The 24639-nt window shown below is 42.7% G+C and overlaps 1 protein-coding gene across 3 annotated transcripts in view; it reads left to right on the top strand.

Annotated features, from left to right (window-relative positions):
• The window catches only part of PACRG (PARK2 coregulated), a 649143-nt gene extending 633614 nt beyond the window's left edge, over positions 1-15529 (top strand). For all 3 annotated transcript variants that reach the window (XM_019526943.1, XM_019526942.1, XM_019526941.1), the window contains one exon: positions 15055-15529. In XM_019526943.1, coding sequence (XP_019382488.1) covers positions 15055-15215 — 161 coding nt within the window. In that variant the 3' untranslated portion in view covers positions 15216-15529. The remainder of the gene's footprint in view (positions 1-15054) is intronic.
• The last annotated feature ends 9110 nt before the right edge of the window (positions 15530-24639 follow it).

Below are 24639 nucleotides of genomic sequence, written 5' to 3'. Positions count from 1 at the left end.
CTAATACGTAATATCCCAATTTTTAAAAGGAGGCCTAATCCAGTACTAAATCAGTGGGCACATCTACACACGTATTCATGCACTTTTCCTAATCCGCATTAAATTTAGTACCTCCAATGCGAAGTAATAAATTAATGTGCATTAGGCTGCCCTAAATCACAGTAGAACCTGTTCACACTTTTTAGGGAATCCATAGCTACCCAATCCAGAACTGCTCCTGCTCTGCTCTGCCCCCTTCAGTAGCCAGGTGGAGCTCCAGGCACCCCCAGGTGCCAGTCCCAAGCTAGAGCAGGCACACCAGCTTAGCCCTGAGCTCTGGAAGGTGTAGTGTGGGGCAGCTGCCCTGGCTCAGGGGCCAGCTCTGTACCAACTGAGGGAGATCAGACTGACCCCAAGTGGGGGGGAAGGACTGTCCTGAATGGATGGGTAGCTGCCTCCCAACCACATGGAAATTGGGACCCATTGCCTGCCAGCTGGGATAGCTCTTTCAGCTACATGGAGATCAGGGGGGGCCTGATCTCTACGTGGCTGGTACGCAGCAGCCAGGACTGCACTCCCCACCCCCTGTGGCCCTCTGCTGTCTAGGCGGATCAGGAGTAATCTGCTCACGGGGCCAGCAGTTTGCTCCGTGTCATATTTTCATAGTTTCATAGTTGGGGGTCAGAAGTGACCTAAGCAAATCATCTAGTCCAACTCCCTGCCATGGCAGGAAAGAGTACTGGGGTCAAATGACCTGAGCAAGGTGTTCATCTAGCCTCCTCTTAAAGGCCCCGAGGGTAGGAGCCAGCACCACTTCTCTTGGAAGTTGGTTCCAGATCCTAGCCACCCCGACAGTGAAGTAGCGCCTCCTGATGTCTAGCCTGAATCTACCCTCTGCTAGCTTGTGACTTATTTCTTGTCACTCCTGGTAGTGCTCAGGGAACCCCAATGTCTGCTGGTCCCCTCTGACCAGTTTGTAAATGGCCACTAGATCCCATCTCAGCCTTCTCTTGTGGAGGCTGAACAGGTTCAGGTCCCTTAGCCTCTCCTCATCAGGCCTGCCCTACTGACCCCTGATCATGTGGGTGGCCCTCCTCTGGACCCTCTCTATGTTGTCCACATCCCTCCTGATGTGCGGCACCCAGAACTGGATGCAGTACTCCAGCTTCAGCCTGACCAATGTCACATAGGTGCGATACAGTGTCTACAGGTGCGATACAGTGCATTAGTTAATGCACCCTTTTTTGGTCCTGTATCTACAGGTATTAGAAAATGGCACATTTATGTACTGCACAGTAACTACTGCACACATGTAGAAGGTGATGCTTTACTGCCCATTAAATTAGTTTCATGTAGACACACCCAGGAAGGCCTAAGACTTAAAGATGGGAATGGCCATCACCAATACACTGTGGCTGCGTCTACATGAGCAATGGACTGCACAGTTGTTACTGCACAATCATTTAGTATTTACATAAGCATGTAACCATCATTACTGCGCAGTACAGTCACTGCACCTTTTTTTTTATGCTACTGTACAGCTCGATACCACTGCACAGTACCATCACCACACAGTGCCCTGCAATGTAGACATGCCCTGTGTTTCCTTTTAATTTGGCTAAAGGGCCTTTCTTTGTCCCTTTCATCTTGGCAAAATTAATCAGTGGTAGTAGCCCCTCACTTTATACAAGCATATCATAGAATCATAGAAAGTTAGGGTTGGAAGGGACCTCAGGAGGTCATCTAGTCCAACCTCCTGATCCAAGCAGGGCCATCCCCAATAGATCATCCCATCCCAAGCTTTATCTAGCCAGGTTTTGAAAACCTCCAAGATGGAGAATGGAAAATATATATCATGATATAGTCTGCTCAAGTATTACTTCATACAGTCTCCTTCCCCTTCAGCAGTCTTGCCTGCCACATAATCCAGGAGAATTCCATTACTTAGGAATTTGAATACCCACCTTGGTTCCTGCAGCTTTCTTTCCAAAAGATAATGCTGTGGACATGAAAATGGCCTTTTTCACAACACTAACAGTATTTGATACTCATGGTCTTATGCATGCACTATGTGAAGGTTTGTGAAAAGCTGGTAAGTTACCAGGCTCAGGGTGGAATATTAAAGGAGAAATGAAAGTTGCCCTCCTGGCATTATCAGTGAATTTTCTTCTGTTTCTCTGTTGTCACTTTGCTTCTTCAAGTTATTCCAGAATAATTAGAGGAGCAGTTTGAGAAAAGGACTCTTAAAGTTTCACATACAAAGTTCCATTCTGATCCAGCACATGCGCTGCCCTTGTGCTGCTTTCAAAAGGTTTCAGGTCTCATAATCAAAAAACTGTGCCACAGCAGAGGCAATGTATTCAAAGCATCCTAATTTCAAGTGAATAACTTTCCTTGCATCTTTTAGCTGTGTCATATCTTCCCTTGTAAATAAAGATTACAGTGTTATAAAATGTCATTTTGGTGTACAGTTGGCTTAGTGCCAACAGTGTAAAAATGTATGCACATTTCCTATTTTGTTTGGTTTTGGTTTTGCCACCAATTCAGATGGAAGCTTTTTCTTCTAAAAAATGAATATTTGTTAACTGGCTTTTAATGAGCATTCCTTTATTGTAACTCCCATTCTGTTCCTAAAATGAGTGCAAATTCAAATCATGGGAAGATCACAAACTTTTAAATCCTTAATGTACATGGTTCAAAGAAAATAATAAAAGGAAACTGTAAATGGTTGACACAATTTGAATATATCTGTTTAAAATAGATACCAGAAGGAAATATATTTTAGCCTAAGAGAAACCAGGCTATTGTTATGGATTTTAAGAAGGTCATATAATACAATTGTCTGTATATACCTGGCTTGAATATACATGAACAAACTCAAGTTTCCAGTGCTGTAGGTCTTTAGCTTTCATCACTATAGGTGTTAAGCCTAATTCTGTATATCCTCAAACTATATCTTGAAGAGTTTGCACCATACTCCATAACCACCTCCCTGCCTAGTGTCAGCAGGGGTTTTAAATCACTCTTGCCCAAGCTAGTCTACATACATACATTCAAATAATTTGGAAGAATTCTCCCAGGTTTGTTCCATTGGTAAAGAAACTTTCTGGGTTCATCTACATGAGATGTTTAATGCACATTAGACTAATTCTGCTATACATTAGTGCAGCCGGCAAAAACCAGGGTAATGAGCTAATGCTCAGTAAACTTAGTCTAATGCACATTAACATCACAAAAAAAGTGTTCATCTGTGTTAATGTGCAGTAGCGCTGATTATAGCACATTAAGTTAGTATCTGTTATTACAAGTACTAAACTGAATGCACCATAATTACGTTGCATTAATGAAAATGTAGACACATTCACCCATAGCTGCATGCACTGACATTTGAATGCTTAGGTCTGGAACAATGGAGAGCTTGAAGTGCTAACACTGGGCAGCCGGGATGGGGTGGGGGAGGCAGTGGGGGGCTTGTGCAAATATCACAAGGTGCTCTGCAAGCTCTCCTAACACTGGCAAAAGATGGCAGCAGCACATAGGACAGCCCTGATTGACAGACTCAGACCAGTGTGGGAATTGTGAAGCAGGTGTGTTCTGTTCCCTGCAGGTGCAGAAAGCTAAGTACAGACATTCAAAAAGCCAGAGCCTGAATTGATTCAATCTTTACTGGTTAGTCTAACCTGCATAGTTTAAACCAGCAAGCAAGTGAATAGACATTCACTTTTGAATCCACAAATGTAGCCACATGCCTGAAATGGCTCAGGCCAGAAGCCTGGGACACTAAAGCAAGCCCTCTCTTCCCTTCTTCAATGGCTGAGGGAAGCTGAGCTGATGGGTGAGGCATGGTCAGGCCCCAGCAGACCTGAAGATGATTGGGGAGATGTTTAACCCCCCACCCTGGCCTGCAGGGACCCCAGCCAGGGTGTGCCTGGAGAAAGAGGGGGAAGCAGCTCTTGCCAGACTTTGTGGGGGGGAAGTAGTGTGGCCAAAACCTGCCCCCCCCAGAGGACCCCAGCCAGGGTCTGCCTGGCCAAGGTAAAGCAGCCCCTGTCAGGGTCACTCCCCCCTCCCCACCGAAGGTGGGGGCATGGCCAGACACTGGCTGGCATGGCTCCCTGAGATGATGTGGGCAGGGAGGGGGTTTATTCCCACCACTATCCCCTCTCCTCCCAGGGACTCCAGCTGGGCCCAGTCTGCCAGCCCTTGCCACTGCCTCTGCCATTCACCCCTGGCCAGGCAGTCCCCAGCTGAACTCTCCTGAGGGGTAAGCAAAGGGAGAAGGGAATAAACCCCCTCCCTGCCCCCTTTACCTCAGGGGGTCATGCCTGCTGCTGTCTGGCCATGCTCCAACCCATGTTGCTGGAACATCAAAAGGGAAAGGGACCTAACAAGGACAGCAGCCCCTGTCATGGTGTCCCAGGAAGTGTAAGCCTCTTGCTGGTGGGGGTGCTGTGCTGTATGCAGGAGTGGGACAGGCAGTGCTGCTGCAGCCTGTGCAGGACAAGCAGCAACAGCAAGGTTCAGAAGGCTGGCTACTGGGGGTAAGCTGAATTTTGGAGTGGCCATAGCCCTCCAAGGTACCCCTAGCACCACCACCACTTGCCCTGCTCAGGCTGAGGCAGCTCTGCCCACCTCGCTGCCACCCACAGCACAGCCCCACTACTGGGAAGAAGCTTGCACTCCCCAGAGCACCATGACAGGCTGCTGCTGCCCCTGTCAGCGTCCCTCCCACCTCACTACTCCAGGGGCAGAGGTATGGCCAGACGCCAGCCAGCATGGCCTCCTGAGGTGAAGGGAGCAAGGAGTGGGTGTATTCCCCCAGGGGGACCCCAGCCAGGATCTGCCTGGCTGGGGGTTAGTGGCAGAGGTAGCAGCTTGGACTAGCAGAACCCGGCTGGAGTCCCCCAGGGGAAGAGAGGACAGAGGTGGAAATAAACCCCCTTCCTGCCCTCTTTGCCTTAGGGGGCCATGCCAGCCAGTGTCTGGCCATGCCCCCATGCTTGGAGCAGCAAGTGGGGAGGGACCCTGACAGAGGGTGTTCCCCCCTGGCCAGGCAGACACCAGCTGGGGTCCCCCAGGGGGTGGGGGAAAAGAGAGGAGGAAGGGGGTTTATTCCTCCAGAGCAGCCAGAGCAGGGGCAGTGATGTGGCCAGACGCTGGCCCAGCATGGCCCCCTGAGGTGCAGGGGACAGGGAAGGGGTTTATTCCTCCCTCCCTTCAGGAACCCAGCCAGGATCTGCCCGGCTAGAGCACAGCAGCCCTTGTCAGGGTCCCTCCCTGCTCAAAACATGGGGGTGTGGCCAGATGCCTACCTGGCATGACCCCCAAAGGCAAAGGGAGTAGGGAGGGGGTTTATTCAGGAGAACTGAATGTCTGTACAAAGTCCTAATTTCTGTTTGAGTTTCTTTAAGTGCCAGTAAAAAAAGAATAAATAGGAAACTTAGGCACACTCTTTTTTTGTCACTCTAGATCAGAATACAGCTCAGGTAGTAATTCTTATATTCCATATAGTTGACTTATTTTCCATATGGAGATGTTACAATGACAATACTGGGCCCATTCCTGCAGTCAGAGTTCTGACTGTAAGCAAAAGAGCTTTTGAGTATGCAAGTTATACAAAATGGGGCCCATAAAAATTAATCATTTTTAAAATGTTTTTTTAAAAATTGAATTAAAATATATTCCATTAGAGATCTATCCCCTTGTAAAGGCTTAGGGGCCTGCTCGCCTCAGCAGTTTGCCTGAACGATCAAAGGCTTTCTTACAGGAGAAAAAAGAGGGATTGTTAGGCGTCTTGATTTTAAGTATTAATGAACTTATTATTAAAACCGATTCCTGTGTTATCATGTTTTATATAAATATCAATTATCCTTAAAATATGTTTGGACTTTCTGCTTTGCCACTTTACATTAGTGTGTGAAATAAATAATGGTTATTCTATGTATTTATTCATTGTTTGCATTAATTCCCTGCTAAATAAGCTAGAATTGGGAAAGAAGTTAGCATTGCATAACATGCAAACATATTTTCAGGTCATAGTTAGGAAATCCACTCTATTTTGCTCATATAAACAGTTTTCAGCTTGCAATCAACAAATAATTTGTACAAGCTCATATATATCCGAAATAATTGGGAAAACAACTGATCTGCACAAGTGGTGCAACCCCTTTTTGCACTTTAAACATGATTTGTGACCTAATTTATTATTTTGCAACAGTAAACAGTGCATCAAGGCCACTGAGGTTTCTCCTTCATGTTCCTGTCCCCTGTTGTGCATGCCTGTTTATCTAAGATTATTTAACGCTGCTTTGTCTGATATTGATCACTAGTCCAAACATGGGCAGACTTCAAAGTTGAAGTAATTAGAGCTATGTAAGTACTTACAAAGATAAATAATTTAATAAATATCTTTTTTCACCCCATTGGTTGCATATGTTTGCTAATACCATTTGTCAGAAAAATCTGTGATTTTCTTTCATTTTAGTGCCTCAGTAAAACAAAAGTCTGGACTTAGAATGGATTGCGTCTGATGTTGCTAATGTTTCTTGGAAATAGAAAACTGATAACAGCTGCTATCTTGGCTCATTTTCAAGACTTTTTAAAGCAGCAATTTACAAGTAGTTAAAACTATTTCCAATAGGCTTGCATCATTACTAAAAACATCACAAGTCAGTCAAATGTTTCCTTTCCAATCAGATCATTTCTTCCATTCTTTCCCTGGGCTGTAAACAATCAGAACTGTATTTTTAGAAACAATAGGTTTTTAAAAATAAATGTTAATTTATTAAATAAACTAAAATCTAGCTACATGTAGAAGGCAACGTGAAATATAGGTTCTTTATCTGGTTAAAACAGGCTACCCATGAAAACAATGAAGACCTTTTAAGGGACCACATTAAAATAGAGAAACTATTAAGTTAATATAGACTCCCCAAAACTCAATTGAACAGAAATGTTTCAGTGATGAATTCCACATATGTTTGCATAGGTGTTTGCAGCCTAAACACCGTACCATTATAAAACATTATCAACAACCCCGATCTGATGAAAGGTAAAATAAGCAGTAAATTTCTACCTTTGGATACATAACTCTTAGTCATGGTGAAATCAGTGGAAGTTGTGTGAATTTTCAAGGGTAAGATTTGGCCTGGTAGGCCTATTAGTTAAATAAATAATACTAAAATGATTAAAGATATTTTGAAAAGGTCAAGTAAAACAATACTTTTTTTTATAACAAAACGCAACCTGTGTCCTTTTCAGGGTCTCCTTCTGAGTAATAATAAAGAATGTATACTTTTTAACTTTCCAGGTACATTACGCTTGTTATTTGGATCTATGCAGTAGCTTCCAAAGTCAGTTTATGCAATCAAGGTTTAAGTCTGTCTGTCAGTGGAATTGTTTATTTTGGTCTTGCATTAATTTAGAAAAAACATCTTGATATGAGGTTCCTAAGACGTGAAGGGATCTATATATACAGCTACACAAAGGTCCTTTAAAGCAAGCAAAGCCACAAGCCACCTAGTTTCAACTCAGCCCTCTTCATTGCATTTGAAGTGGAAGTGACAAGAGGCACCAAGTATGTCTACATGGCACAGTGCAGTACTGTGTAGAGATACCCACGCTAGCTCTGAATGAGCCATTTTGCCTACTAGAAGCAGTATTGCCCCATTAGTGCAGCATTTGAGCCTGTGTCTCATATATCTAGCATCTCAGCAATGCTAATTAGCTAAAGGACAGTGCTACAGTAAAGCAGTCATACTGCTTCTTGTACCCCAGCCAGTGCATTTAGGGCCAGTATGGGGATCTCTGAGAACACTTACCCATATTCTGCAGTCCTGTCCCCACCACCCTCCACCCAGCAAGTGGTGAAGAAAAGTAAATTAGTGGCAAAATGCTGCAAAATGTATTTGATGTGAGAAGTGTGATTCAGTTCATTAGTCAGACACTGATTATCTTAGATATTAGAATAATTTATATTACCAGTTAAAATTATTTTAATCTGGTCTGAATTAGTCTGTAAACTCTTCAGGGCAGGCAGCTCTCTTCTGTTTGTGCTTGAACAGTGCCAAACACAGCAAAACCCAAATCTCAAATGGGATTTCTAATTGTTTTTTTCCCTTTGCTTCATTAATAATAATGCTATAAACTGCAATGTTTTGAAAAACAATTGATCTTTTAGGAACTATGGTTCAGATATGCCAAGGCATTTAGGTGTCCAAGTGTCAATGGAACAATTAGATGTCTAAGACTTTGAGAGAATCTGAGTCTACATTAGGGGCAGGCAAAATACGGCCCACAGGGCCAGATGCGGCCTACCAGGCACTTTCATCCAGCCTGCGGCACCCACCAACAAATTGTATCCCACCAGCCCTTCCGCCCATAAGGGTGGGAGCAAGGCGCCTACACCCACCTCCAACATACCCTATTATGCCTCACTCCCACCCTCATGGACAGAAGGCCCGGCCCCATCAGCACCAAGCAGAGCTGCTGCTGCAGGCTTTCCTGGCATCCCACTTCCTTTGGGCAGAAGGTAGGGAAGTGGGGGACGGTGGGGGAGACCTGCTGGGCAGGAGCATGGAGCGTGGGCCTGGGGCTGGTGGTAGCGTGGAACCCACACCCAGGTCGGCAGTGCTTGGCTGGGCAGGGTGTGGGTGTGAGGGAGGGTGGGAGGTGTGGGGACCCCTCCCACCACACCCCCATGGTACACAGCCCTGGCAGGCACTGGGGGCAGCAGCAGCAGCAGATGGGGGCACTTGGGGTACAGCTGCCTGGCTCTGGCCAGCACTGTGCTTCACAGTGAGAAGCACAGCCTCCTGCCAGGCCATCTGTATTTCTGGAGCTTCTTGCACTGGCATGGTGCAGATGGGAATCCCCAGGCACTGAAGCCAGCTGGGGCAGGGAAGGCAGCAGCTCTAGCACCTGGGGCTTCCTGCCCATTCTGCACATGTGTGGGGAGTGCCGGCGATAGAGACTGCCCGGCGGGGGGCTGCACTCCTCACGATATGCAGTGCTGGCCAGAGCTGGGCACCAGCAACCCAAGCACCCCACTTGCTGTTGTGCCATGAAGGGAGCATGGGATGGGTCCCTCACACCCCACAAATGCCACACACCCACACCACAGTGTTGCCTGCATTGACTGCAGGAGAGAATAGTGTGTTCCAGAAACCAGTGTGTTCCAGAGTCACACACCCACACCCCACAAATGCCATATAACTTCCCCAGCATACCCTACACCCCCCATACAGCCACATCCCCTTACAACCCCCCCAGACCTCCTCACACCCACCATACACACACCCCATACTCCACCATACACACACATACCACCATACACATTCCCACACCCCCCACACACCTCCCACACACCACCATACACACTCACACACCCACCATACACACACACTTCACCATACATAAACACACACACCCCAGCAAACAAACACACACCCCCCAACCACACACTCCCCCACAATATAAAAGACTAAGAATTTATTTTTTAGTTATTATGCAATCCCCTCTATATACAGTACACAAATCATGACAAAATATTTTTTGTAATAAAATTAAAATATGTTATAGTAGGTGTTTGACTTTTAGTGTATGATTTGGTTTTTTCTGTTTCTACGATGGCAGCCTTCCCCCACCAAAGGAGTATTTCTGGGAGGCAAGGGGACGGGCTTCCAGTAGCAAAGGTCAGGTGTTAGGGGTGGGACTTCTGGTCCCAAGATAGTGACCAGGGGGTGGGGCAACTGTCAAGTGGCCCTTGAAAGCTCATCAAACCTTGTGAAGTGGCCCTGCACCTGAAATAATTGCCCACCCCGATCTACATGGTTGTAGAGGACATGGGATGGGATATATAGCTTTTCACTTGTCATTTTATCACCTAAATCTGGCCTGGCTAGTTGGGACTAAAAACTGTAGCCTAAAGATGAGAGTTCCTGAATGAATGGAAAAAGTAGTGTCTATCCATTAGGTTCTACCAGGGCTACATGAACTTGAAGACCAAACAAGCATTACTAACTTTGGTCATCCCACAACAGATAACTTTGAGAAAAAGTGACATGAGCTATGTGAAGAAGTTTATACTTCCTGTCCTTCACTTGCTTCTCATATCAGCAAGCTGGCATCCTTAATAAGTATTGCATTCACTTTTAAAAATAAATACTTAAAAGAAGTAAATATTTATAGGAAGTTTAGCTCAGAATGGTCACTTTGTCAATGAGTTACCTGAGTCCTATTATGTGTATATGTCTTTATATCTAACATCAGCCTTCAGCTTGTTCCTGTTTCTGCTGTCCAGGATGGAATTAATCCTGAGTATTGCCCAAAAATATTTTATAATATTGTATCTTGGCTGACATTGGATAATATTCCTTAATGTTATATTTTCTTTTGTGATCAGCTTTCCGGTAAAAATATGATTTCATAATCAGCAGCTCATTTGCAGTACCTTCATTTGTTAATAAAAGTATAACTGTTATTCAATGAAGTGTTTATTGTGTTGGGATTATTGTAGTATTTTTAAGGGCTGATATAGTTAGCTGTTTTGACCCTGAAGAACTTCATTAACCACTTTAAGAAAATGTTTATCATAGTTCACAAATAGTATTTTTGTTGTCTAGGATAAGGAAATCAAAAAAGTGTGACTTCTTACTGACCTCTTCCTGTGTTTCAGTTTCCCAAGATCTAAAAATGTGAGAATGACACTGCTATAACAAAGTGCTTTGGATTGCAGATGAAAAGCTATTATCTAAAACCTATATATTCCTAATTAATAGTAGTTTAAAATGGCTGCTGGGGCCAGCATGTCCCAAGAAAAAAATATATTTGGGAGTGAGGGGGCTGGGGGTGCTTAGCATTTAAATTGTTGAGTGGCCATTGATCCCACTTTTACATTTTTGTTATTAAAAAAATGTTTAAACAGTGGGTCAAGGGCTTTCTTCAAAGTCACTTCAGATATCTCTTTGAATCTCATTCTTAATAAAAAAGACCTGAGCCAACTTGAAGTATTTAAAATGTTGCATAGTTCTATTATGTCAAATGTTATGACTTTTCTGCCTGTACATTTGTACAGCCATTCCAGTTTAATTCATGTCATACCTGAAGTAGGAGCCTGGAAACAGGCATAATCAAGGGCACACTTTAGTTACTACCATTGATTCAAGACCTGCTCCGTCTCAAAGAGAAATCCAATGAGCTGAAAGAATACCTAGTACACTTTGAGATTATTAAAAAAAACTATCTTACAAGCTGGCTTGCCACAAGATATAATGACTGCCCCCATTTACTAAATGTTAACACTTAAAGAAAAAAATTGCTTATGCTTCTTTAAAAGGTTGTGATTGTAATATTAGTACGTGAAGAAGTAGCTCTGTGGAACTTTAAAATTGACTGAAATGGAAAACAAATTATTCTAAAATCTCTTCAATATCCTGAGTCATGAACAGAAACATGTCTGGACTCAAATCTCAAGAAAATGTAGATCCTTCTTCATGCCCCTGCCAAGACCTGAGTTCAGGCCCTCAGCTTTCTGTTTCCTCTGCTACAGTAGGTGGCATCACTAACACTTACAGCAGGGTAAAGAATGCCACTCCTACACATGTGCTCATGATTTCATCAGCTAAAGCAGGTTTTGACAGGCAAACAGCTTCTTAGTTCTCTTTTAAATAGCATAAAAAATTTTATGCAGCATTTAGGAGGCAGAGAACTAACTTTTTCACCCAGGAAAGGAATGTAAAATATTATCCCAATTCCATTCCTCTAGATCTGAAGTCCTAGTAATGCTTCCATAAATTTGTTCTATTATACAGTAATACCATTTGCCCTGAGAACAAGAGTCCTTGGTGCATGCTGAATCTGTCAGATATTTCACTTAGAACATGAGCAAGCAAATGTGCTTTCTAACATATTTTAAGTTGACAATTCGCCCTTACAAAGGACAGTGTCATAAAGAACTGGAATCACATCCATGTTCACACATTGCATATGCGTTTTTGTGGCTGACAATTTGCTTCACAGACAAACTAATATGGAAATAAAATTAAAGCAGACACAGGCAGGCTGACACCACCACTCTTCAACTGCATTTCCCCCCCCAAACATTCATCCTTATTATGACTAGATAGTCAACCTTATGTGTGCTGAGGAAATCAATCTGACTTATCCATCTTGTGCTGGCAAATGCTGGAGTAGCTACTCTCCTAGCGGGTTAATCATTACCTTATTCTTCTGAAAGATTTGCTAATTCTTATAACTGTGGACAGTAGCTACTGTGGTACTTAGCAGGTGTTTTCAGTGTAGGGATAACCTTTCCAGTACTGGCAGCTGTAACCGAGGTCATAAAATTAGGGTGGAACATGACGGTCTTGAGGATATGGACCTTGCACATCGTGCACACAGCCTGTCAAAATATTTTTTGTAATGATAGTCTGCACATCACGTAAGTTATCCTTTGCATACTATGTCCCTAATAATTGCCTGACCCTCTCGGGTATCTTTTAATCAAGCCTCCAAGCTGTCATTCCTCACAGCAATTATTTTACAATTTTTGTCCAAGTATTAAAAGCATCTAAAAATTCTTCTGGAACATATGTTGTGCCACCACCAAAACTACAGAGGATATTCACCCTCTATAGACTGAACTCCAACCTCCCAGTTTGTAATATATCACTGTTATTTCACAAGTATAGAATTTTTAAGGGATTTTTTAAAGAGCTATGAAAGCTTTTTCATCTTATTAACAGAGCATGAGTGTGGCCTTAAAAATGACAGATCAAAGATTTTAGCAAAAGCTTTGAAAATGAGTAATTCATTTACTTACCTGCCAAGACCTAAGTTCAGGGTTCAGGGCTTTCACTTCCGCACTGGTGAAATTAGAAGCGTTTGAATGCTGTCAGGAGTGTTGGCTTTACAATGCCACAATGAGTATCAAGTGTTGTTTTTTTAAGGTAAAAGCATAGTTAATGAAAATGTAATTCATTTTTAATGCTGTTCTTTCTTTCAACTGCTGATTGACAAGCTGTTTTGTGTAAATACTGTCCCATTTAATATCAGCTTGCTGTCTTGTGTGTGATGTGATAATCAATTATTTCTGACATTATAGGCATTTCCACAATAAATTTTGATGCCACAGACATTGGACCCTAAAATCCTTCAAAGTAACTGGATATTTACATATGTCCACTTACACTTGGGGGGGGGTGGGGTGCGCATGTGCATCTGTGTGTGTATCCATGTATAAAAGTGGTTTCAAAAGGAAGATATCAGAACAAACTAACACCTTTCAACTGAGTATCCCCATCATTAACTACTATATGTTTATACACCATATTTTGCAAATAGAAAATAAACAATGCATAAAAACATATCAGGGTATTGAAAACTCCCATGTATTAACTGAGCATGTGAGTAGTTATTTCACAGAAAAAAATCCAGTGAAAGGATAATTTTTACACCAGCATTCACTTGATGTTTTGCATATGAGCAAGGTTGCAAAGCTTATACCAGTTTCTCTCTGTAAGAGGTACAGATAGCTACACCCCGGATTGTTTAAGTCTTTTCCTTAAGGCAAGGTATTTAGTAGAACTTGCAGATTTGTTGGAATCTGACAGGCCATGCCATGAGTGCTTCTTTAGCCTCAAACTTGCAATACTCTGAGCTGTCAACTGTGCGCCTCAGCACCCACACCACCCCAGATCCTATTTAGGCCCTGACTTAGTAAAGCATTTAAGCATGGGTTTAACTTTGCACATGTACGTATTCTGCTGAGTACGACCTGCCATGCAGTAGACTATGATGTGCCAATCCCAACCTATAATCCCAACCTGAAAGGTACCACCATCACTAGCAATGAGAATTTGGTTTGGCCTCTTTGACAGTTGTACCTTTGGCCTGTCTGCTAAATCTGTCAGCAAAATAGCTACATGATGTTATTTGGGGTGCTACCTTTATGATGTGGGCATTTATCCACCACTAGCTGGAGTAAGGTCACCAAGTAGTTTTAGGTAGGCCACCAGACAAGCATCTGATTGTAACCACTCCCAGGCATTACATATCCTGGCTACAATAGAGCCCATAAGGTCCTTGCCAAAACACTTTGGAGATATTTTTTGAAGCATGTTCATGCTTGTTTTTGTATCTGTGGAGATTTCAGATTACTGTTTTGAAGCAACTGCAGAACATTTCTCCACTTAAACCTTGTGAAACCACCACAAGCAAGGATTATCTGGCACTCTGTTACACTTTTTAAGTTGCCACAAAGAAAATTGTGCTGGGATTCTTATGTTAATAAGTTACATTAATAACTATGCCATATCTGTTCAAATGCTTGTTACTAGCCAGTCTCCAACCTGCTCCATACTAAAGAAGGCTGCAACAAATATTATTCCATCTAAGGACTAGAATAATTTGTCCTTTTGACATTGACTTAATTTAACACATTTTTCAGGAAGCAGAAATTGAGTGAGTGCCATGTAATGCTCCAAATGTCTCATTTAGGCCAAGTGACACTCTCCCTCTTTGAGCTCCACTATCTGAAACACTGTAGGCATGTGGATCTGTTGTCTAGCATGGAACAATCCCAAAACATTATCCATTAAGGATTTCATACCACAATAGGCCTAGCTTAAATCACATTTCATAGATAAGCATTTATAAGTATGGCAATAGAATTTTATCCTAAATAAGCAATGCTATGAAATGAAGCAAAAATAGTCTCAAGATATTCCTGACTATCTATATGACACTGTCCACAGATGAAGCCTCTGCATGTTAATAAAATATGTTTTCTGTGATATTTAAATCTGGATTTGTAGCTAGTCGGTAATGGCTACATTAAAAATATCTTTAAGACATGTTGCTAATTTCAAATGGAAGCAGGAGCAGGTATCAGAGATACCTAAGATTTTTTTTATTCAAATCTTTCAACTTTGTATGTCACCGGATAAAAATTAAGTGAAGTCCCTGTTACTGACAAGCAATTCTATTTAGCTGTTATTTCACTGCTGTTGTGTCCTGTTTTCAGAAAGTTACAGGGAAAACTCTGACATAACTTTTGCATTTGTTTTTATTATCCAGTTAATTCAGGAGATGGTATTGACTACAGTCAGCACAAGCGTGAAAACATTGGAGATCTGATTCAAGAGACACTGGAAGTCTTTGAACGCTATGGGGGAGAAGACGCCTATATAAACATTAAATACATGGTCCCTACTTATCAATCATGCATATTAAACTAGCAGATAGTAGCATCGAAAAAGATTATTCCATTTGTGTTCTAAAAGGCTATATTCAATTCTGTATAGTATCTTGTTAGTTGTGCTTTTTTTCTCTACAGCTGCTAAAATAGTGGCTTCTGGACCAGTAGATTGTTAGCACTATTGTGAACAAGTCTTTCCAATACATAAATAGTGCCTGTTCCTTGGACTACAATGGTCTACTGTGCTTATTTGTTCTATGAAAGAATTACTTCTTTATAGCTGAGCTGACTGGAACAGGAGTCAGAGTTAAACCTTCAGTTGAGTAGACAATAAAACTATAATTTTCATACGCAGTTCAGCAATTGCAGTTCTGTGTCCGCTTGCCCTGGGGGTGATGTCAGAGGTTGTAACAAGAAGAGTTTATGCTGACTGCTTAATAGGTGTTTGTCATGGAAGAGAAACACCAGTTCAGCAATGCTTCTCTAGCAGCTGTGCAGAATAATGTGCTCTGACATACAATAAAACCGTTGAATGTATATACCAATTACAGTAGGAAATTTTATACAGCCCATTATAAAGCTCTGCCATAAAATTAATTAATGTTTCTTCCACAGTCATGATCTGGGTTTCCAGGTGTTTGCCTTTTTATTGAGCTTGGGTTCCTATTTATGAAAATCTAAAATGTGAAAGTAGTAAAAGAAACTCTCTAATTTATCAGCTGGGATATGGCATGTATGCAATGCATCAGTCCCCAAGTGGAGTGTTATATTAGCCAAATGTTGCGTAGCTTTTATTTAAATGGACACTGGGCATTTTTCATAACTCTAAAAATCTCTTTTGTGGGTTTTTGTTGTTGTTTATAGTAATCCCCTGGAGGTTTCTAGCTAAATGAGTTGTTCTCTCCCTTGCACACCAACAATAGATTATTAGCATAGCCTTGCATAAAAGTGTGGCCATTGGAATTTAGTTGTTTTGATTTTGTAAACCTACACTTATAACAAGTTACATGAACTTCAGTATTGCTACATCTAAATGTTCAAATATCATGAGTCAGGCTCAAAACATCACAGGTCATGAGATTTTAAACATTACAGACTTCAGACTCATTTTATTTGTCTTCTGGTTTCTGAGCTTTTAGGGTGTGTCTTGGTCACATTTTCAAGCTTTTGTCTGGAACCAGAAAGGCCAGAAATTTACTTTTTTAATGAAAGCTGAGATTCTTTCTTAATCCCATAAATTCAGGGACTTGGGGATGTGAGAAAAAATAATCAAATATTGCAAGACTGTCAATAACATCACAAGTCATTGATGCAGGAACTTAAATAATAACTGAAAATAAGACTATTCTGGAAAATCAGTTTAGTAAGGTAAGTCAAAGTGTGGGGCTACCACCTTGAATATGTCCCTTTAAGCGTGACAGGCAGTATATTTCTGGGCAATTTACACATAACTCAGCATAATTTACAAAGTTACAAGATCAAGGACCAATTAACTTAAAGCACTCGAATAATAATATATCCTTTAAAACACACTGGTGGCTTGTTTTACTCTTATAAAGAAATTAAATAGATACATTAAAAAAGGAGAAAACTGTCCTTCACATTTACCAGTTCTGGAGATGTGGTTTCTGATATTACCAGTAACCGATCTATAATTTCTGGGTAATTAATGTACAACATTTTGGGCCAGATCCTCAGGTGATGTAAGCAAACAGCTCTGTTGAGCTCAGTTGAGTCATCCAATGCCTCTGGCTATGTGTATGGGTGGGCTGGCAGAGATAGGCCATATTCCTAGCAGGCAGGGACAATGATCAGTGATTAATGGACAACTGGAGACAGCTGGGAACAATGAGCTAGCTGAGACCTGGGCAAACCAGTTTGACCCACTCTGTCTGTAGAGGGCTGGGATCCATCTCGTTGCTGATAATATTCTGTTGCTGTAGGTGGACAGAAGGTAGCAAGGGAAGGCTTAAAAGATCTTGCCAAGAATAAGATAAAGAGAGACATGTGCAAAGCTTTAAGTAGGAAGGAAAAGTGTTTGTATGTTTACTGCAGAGATGGTCTGATGTCTCTGTAGGACTCAGCAGAATCAAAGGAAATAAACCTGAAGCTGCTTACTTCCTTAAACTCAGATGGATTCCAAGGGAATTATGATGCAATGGTGAGCTTAACTGAGGGGGGTTGCCCCCCAAAACTTTGTGTTTTCTATTTGTCTGTCCCTTGTGTTATCTTTTGAGTAAGAGCAAGGGTGTAGCTAGAAATTCTGTGCAAAAATACATGTACACTTGCTTAAATTTACTGTATGTCCCTGAAGATTCACATTGCAAATGGCTGGTGAGTTTCTGAGAAGAGGTGTGTGCTCAGCTATGGTAGGCACCTGAGACATTAAGAATGAGATTTGGAGACAGGCACTTGTAGTATAGCTTTTCTTGGGAAAGAACACTAGATAAAAAGATGTATACCTTGACTGTGTGAACAAAGCCTCTGAGCTGAAGAACAGTGCCTTGACTGACTAGGCCTAGGTTTCAAATGTGCTGGGCATTATTGACTGGCTCCCCTGACAGCAATTTGGTGAGAGGCCAACAAGATGTGTATACCAGATACTGAAAACAAGCATTGCTGTTCCAACATGTTCGGGATAAATGACTGTTCTATGTTCAAGGAAAGTACTGAAACAGAAAGGGCTCATGGTTTAATCCACCATTGGGCTTGAGCTTTAATCCATCACTGGGCTTATTGGACCATGTTTAAGGCCTATCTCCTCAAGTCCTGTGATCCTCTATAACAGTTCCAGCCTTGATTCTACTAAACAGGTATGTTTCTGCCTTTCATGCTTGTAAGCAGCAACCCACATGTGACCTGTGGAGATCCAAATGTCTGAGCCTGCAAACAACCTGAAGCAATAGCTCTAAGACATAGGCCAAGTACAGACATTACACTTTTACCAGTATAAGTGATCAAAAACTGGTCTATACCCATAGCAGAACAGAAATTAGCGCACAGATTGGTTTTAAAATGGTGGAACCTGGTCTAAGATGTGTGTTGCTCTGCCTCCCCCCCACCGCCAAAGGGCAAATGTGTGTTCTGTTCGCTACTGATCTAAACTATGCTGCTTACAGGAAACTGCAGCTTAGATTGATTCCACCTTGGGCTTTTTGAATGTCTGTACCTAGCCGTAAAAACTTCCCTGTGAGGCTTTTTGGTTGCTTGAGCATTCTCCTGCTGGAGCACTCCTTGTATTGGAGAATAATAATAATAAAGTGTGTTCTGAAATAAATTTGAAACCTGCTATAGCTGAATGTCCCTCTCAGGGATTCCAATTTGCACACTTAGCAAACAAGCCTACAGGTAGTTAATTTTCTTTTTCCCAATCCCCTAGGAGCAAGTTAGGCAGCCGACATACTGTTCAGACTACGCAGTTCTTAAGGATCCTGCTCGCAGCACTGTCTGCACCCTGTACACTTCAAAAAGAAAACAGAGTTGGTATTTAGAGCATAAAGCAGGGTCAGAGAGCCATGCACTTCCCCATTCTAAACGGAAGTGTCTGATCTCAGTCAGCTCAAACTGTGATCCTTGCAGGTCTACTTAGCCTTCAATTCCTGTTTCTTTCTCTCTCCCTTTATTTGCAACAACAGAAGGCCTCACATATACTAAAGCCCTCAAGTCACAGAAGAATCAGAGCTTTCATGGGAGAGGAACTGTAAACTATTGGAGCACTGCTGGCGTGGCTAAGGCAATAAACATTCTTTAGGACCCACCCTTCGTGCTGCAGTTTTCCAAGGGGGCCCATCTGGAACACACACAAACAGGAGAACTCTTGAGGCCTCACAAGGTTGTGGCCTACCTGACCCTGAACTGTTAGAACAAATAATAAAATCTGTAGAGTGAGAACTGATCCTGGGACTTACAAACACTGATGGGAAACTTAGAACAAAACCTTCTTACTGTGTTTCAGAGAAAGCACATAAGTAGGTAAGGATTAAATGTACAGAGGAAATGGGTTCACACGGTCATATGCAAAAGAGCAAAATGTGTGCGCCTCTAATCAGATTATAAACCACACTGGGCACAGCTACATTCACACTTAAAATGACTGAATAAACAGTGGAATAATTTGCTCTGCAGTATACTACTCCTGGGTGCAGCATCTACATGTGCACCTGGGACAGCAGCAAATTGCACTGGGGAGAAGTAGCTTAGGCTAGGGCTCTGCCCTGCAGCAGCCAGGGGAAGCTCCAAACTCTGGTCACAGCTTCCCCAGGCTGGCAGGGAACATAGGCATTAGCCCCAGGCTCCAGCTGGTGACAACAGTGTGTCCTTCAGTCTAGAGGACAGCCCTGGGCTGGCAGGGGGCACTGGGGGTCAGGCCTAGGCTATGGGTGGCTGCATCAGATGGCAGAGGAGCTTGTTGGGCCATGAGTCTCCTGCAGTTGCTGGCTGGGCTGACTGGGTGCAATTTACTGGGGTTGGCGCCTATATGTGTCTTGCTGTGCAGTAAATAAAATCTGCAGCAGGATAGTACTTGTAAATGCAAGTACTGTCCTACTGCCAAGTTATTAGTTGCCTGCAGCCTAATAGCCCTGCACGTGTAGATGCAAGATGTTTACTATGGAACTAATTAGTTTGCTCTGCAGTAAATATCTGGTGTAGATGCGCCTAGTGAGTCTCAAGCTCACATTTCTTGCCCTGTGTGAAACAACATAAAATTTGATGGTGTTTTGAGTGACACAGGCTGGACTGGGTAATTCAAATTTTAAAATATGCTGAGTTGCCTACGTGGGATTTGTAAGATGGTCTGTGATGCAAGTGGAAGAACATGGCAATGACAGATAGAAAAGGTAACTACTGCAAGCCACAATGTCCCCTTGCCATACTTCCTTCCCTGGCACTGATGCAGCACATCCTTCTCAAAACTTGTCTAGGCACTAGTTTTGTGCTGCTGTGATCATCTTGACATGGAAACTAATATAGGAAAATTGGTGCAGCTTCTCTAAGTGTGAATGGAGAGGTATTGGTGCAAAACTGCTGATATTGGTATAGCTTATTCCTACAAGTTTGTGGGAATAAACTATACCAGTACAAGCATCATCAGGACATATATCCTTCCCTTGTAGGCAGTAGATTGATTTGATTATACTGGTATAAAATCACTCCTCTAATGGTAGGGCATGAACAGAGACAAAAAAAGTGTAGACTAGGCCTATCAAAAAAAGTCCTGAGAATGGTTTGTAATGCAGCAGTGATGAGGAATCAGCAAAGTCATCAGCAACCCTGCAAAGAAAGTATATACACCCTGAACCTTACACAACCCTGAATGCTATGAGCAGATGGTGATATTGCACAAAAGTGCCACCTTTTTCATGTTCCCAGGAAACCCCAACCTAACTTGCATAAAAATGTAGTATTGATCAGGAGTGGCACTTCCTTTAAATTTGTGGGAAAGGCTCTTAAACTCCTAGCCACAGAGCAACTTCCAATTTCTCTTTTCTCTGTGAATAACTTGTTAGTGCCGCCCCTTCCTCTTCCAATAAACATTGTTTCCAGAGCAACGTGTTCTCTTGTCCCCAGGACTAAAAGTAGTTGGTACTTTCCTGCTTCTCCACATCTCCCTGTTAAGTGATACCCACTGAGCATGTCTACACATGCAATTAATGTGTGTGAATTAATGTGGGAGCTTATTGCTCTGGAGTTTTTTGCTCCTGGGCACACTGTTGGTATGTACGCCCCAGGAGCAAACAAATGGAGCAATTAGCTCCAGAGTTTATTCATGTGCAGCACATGATGCCCCATGAGAGTAGCCTGGGCTGGCAGGGTACCTAGGGGGTCAGCCTGCCAGCCCAGGGCTGTTCCATGTACTGCAGAGGAGCTAGCTGGGGCACAAGGGTGCTTCAGTGCAGGGGCTGCCTGCTGGCTAACTGCATGCTGAAGTACCCTCATGTCCCAGCTAGCCCTGTGAGCATCTACATGTGTATTTAAGCATAGTAATTTATTGTGCCATCAGATAGTACTTCTGTCAGATGGGACTATCTGATGGTACAGTAAATTAGTCTATACTGGCCTAATTGCTACGCACGTGTAGATGGTGACACTTTACTGCACAGTAAATTAGTTAACTGCACAGTAAAGTGCATGTATAGACATGCTCACTGTGTGTCTGTCTGCTCCTGTCTGATTCTCTGCTGTCTCTCTAACCTGAGAAGTAGTAGCTGGAATTGGGGGAACTGGAATAGATATGAAGAGATGGGAAGCACTCTACAGTAACCGCCAAGCATCATAGGCCTGGAGAAGTTGTTTCTGATGCACCTTGGACCTTTTGTGGTTCTAAGTCTCAAACCCAGGGCCTCCTTAGTGGGCACCATCCCAACGTATAAGCATGGCATTTGGGTGTTGGCAAGAGTTTCACTTTCCACTTTAAAAATTATTATCTGTCTTCTCCTACTGTAGAATTGCCCCTTACGTAATGTTCTCCAGCCAATAATATATCCTTCCACAATATTATGGTCAAGCTTTGGATACCACCAACATCATGTTATGCTGACTTTTCCTCATGATGGGATAATATCTATGGAGCATATAGTTGACTCTAATCATGTGGTCTGAAGCAGCGAGAGTTGAATGAGACTTTATGCGTTTAGTCCCTTGTGTTCATGTATTGCTGCTTTCTTATTCAGTTTTCTTCTCTGTCTTTTCTTCACCCCATAAGGCAAGGGACAGACATTACACATAAACTGGTTTAAGTGATCAGAAAGTGGTTAAAAACTATTACAGAACAAATGTTCAGTGCACATAAACCAGTTCAAAATGGCTGAAACTGCTTTAAGATAAACCTGGTTGAATGTAGTATCAGACTTAACTGATTTCGGTCAAACCGGTTTATGCAATGTCTGTCCCAGACCCCTTGCTGGTTTAAGTTAAATCAGACTCTGCCAACATCCCAGCAAGCTCTCTAGGCTGGTGGGGCGCTCTGCTCCACAGCAGGGCTGGCCCCTCCTCTTTGCTCTCTGGCTACAGCTCTGTCAAACTGCAGACATCTGCCTGGCTTCCCCCTGCTAAGCAGGAATTGCCCCCTCCCCTCTGCTTTACACAGACACCTCTCAGCATTAGCTAGCAGGCCACATGCTGGCTCCAGTCCATGCTGCAGCAGATGAGACAAAGGCAGAATCAAGAGATAGCTGGTAATGTCTCTCTGTTGTTTTCTTAATGGGGTGATAAACACTGTGTTATCAATTCCCTGCTGGGCCAGTCAGGAGCAGGGGAGGGGACCCCTCCCTAATTGCAGCATCCTGCCAGGTGCTGGCCATGCCCCGCCCTCAGCTCAGCACTGTGGAAGGGACAGGAGGGCTGCTCTAGCGCCCCCTGCTTCTAGCCTGAGACACTGTAGGCATGTGCCTGCATGTCTAGGATGACTGTGCGGTTACAAACTGGTTCAGCCTAGCCAGTTTAGACTAATCTGCAATGATTGAATCAATTCAGGCTCAGGCTTTTTGAATGTCTGTCCCTAGCCTAAATGTTCTTTGGATGTTAGGGTTTCTGCTCTCACGCCTTCCTCGCTTTAGTGGCTAGATTTCCACTTTAGCATGAAGTATGTTGTTTTTTAAGTATGTCTTAGTTACCATTTAGCATGTAGGGAGTTCTCCTTTCTGTTCATGGAGCAAGGTTTATAACTGCATGATATTATAAAAACATTCAGTATCAGCAAAGGGTCTATAAAAAGTGTCCTCAATAACTGTTTTTAATGGGTATATTTTAATAGTGAGTAATATGCACTTCATATCCTACATTACAATACACATAACAGGTAAATCAGAGTGCTGAATACTTTGCTTCTTTAGGCAGAGAGCTTGTCTTCTTTCTCTGTGTTTTCCCCATCATAAGCCCCCTGGGTTCCCCACTGTTTCAACAACTCCCTGAAATTCCTCCAGGGCCTTCCTTATGCCCCTCCTCTCCCACAATGGTATTATTTCTTTTCTCTCTGCCAGGGAGCCAAGTCAATCAGGGTATCAACTTGTTAACCTGTATTGGGAGGATAAGCAGAGCTAACATGAGGGGTCCTGTTTTGCTGAACGGAGTTAATAAGTGTCATCAGCTGGTTCTTTGACAGAGGTGGATGGAGCTACTGGCTGCACTAACCAGATTCAAGTTGGTCTGAGCATATCCCTTTTTTAATCCTTTGGTTTTCACCAAAATCAGTAATTTTCTTCCCACTGATAACAAGAACAGTGGTGCCCAACCTTCCAGCCCCAGGACCAGATGAGTGGTACAGGCGGGATCCCACGTAGGGTTGGTGTGGATCCCATGTGGTGGCCCAACCCTCTCAAGCCCAGATCTGGCTGTGTAGGCAGGGACACATTATCTGGCTTACAGAACCCCCATCAGGTCCAGAAATTTGGCATCAGGGGAACAGCAACTTATGCTGCCACCATTTCCCTTGTTGCCAAATTTCTGGACCCATGGGGAGTCCCATGGGTCAAATTACATGTCTCCAAGGGCCAGAAATTGAGCATCATCAGCCTAGAGCATTCCCTGCAATTGATCAGATGCAGCATTCAAAAGTTACCATGTTGCAGATAGAAAAACAGCAAATGGCAATATACCAGGAAGTTAAGCACAGGCCAATGCACAAAGCTAATAATGATGACTGTTTTTTATAACACAAAACATCATTTTTTCCTTTTGGAGGGCTTTTACTCTCCACTGACCTTGCTGTCAATTACCTTTGACTTTGATGCCCCTCACTTTCTTCTTTTTTTAAGCTAAAGAGAAATATTTATAAACTGGAGTTGTCATCTCCAGCCTCAGCAATCTGTGCAGCGGGCAACAATTCTGGAACATGGAGTCTGTGGAGCCTCCTAAAGAATCATCCATGATATTCTCCAATATGCAGTGGGAATGGTCAGCTAATGATTTTAATACTGCCTCTAGGAATAATAAGAAGGCTTACATTTTCCCCTTCCTTTCAGAAAAATAACTAACATGTTTCACCAAACAGAAAATGAGTAACAGGTGTGCCTAAGGAAAATAAAGCCTAAATCAATTATTGCAAAATTCCTGGTAAAACAAAAATCTCTTCTAAAGTACTCTTTGATAAAAAAAGTGGAAGTTTCTTGTTCAATACAATATTTCATAGCATTCATTTTATTCCTTACCTAGTCACTCTGAGAACTTTATGCTTGAAACTTTTTTTTTTATTAACACTGAATCATTTATGTATGTCTGCTACAAAAGGAGAAACTGCTACTGCACTGCTTCAAGAATCAAAGTAAAGGGAACATCTACTGTAAAGTTCTTGCATCCAATTATTGCTTGCTATGCATTATTATGTACCAGAGTAATGTGACTAAATTAAGCACCCCACGCCCCATCCCCTTCCCTTGGTCTTTCTACATTGCTTTGGCCTAAAATATGTGTGGCTTAGCTAAAACCAACCTACAGCTAAAACTATGTCCGTACACAATCAAGCCCAC

Source organism: Gavialis gangeticus, unplaced genomic scaffold, assembly GCF_001723915.1.
Source record: "Gavialis gangeticus isolate Ggan-Ray unplaced genomic scaffold, GavGan_comp1, whole genome shotgun sequence".
NCBI classification, from domain to species: Eukaryota; Metazoa; Chordata; order Crocodylia; family Gavialidae; genus Gavialis; species Gavialis gangeticus.
Note: the sequence above shows the minus strand (reverse complement) of the source record. Positions and strands in the feature narration are given on the sequence as shown.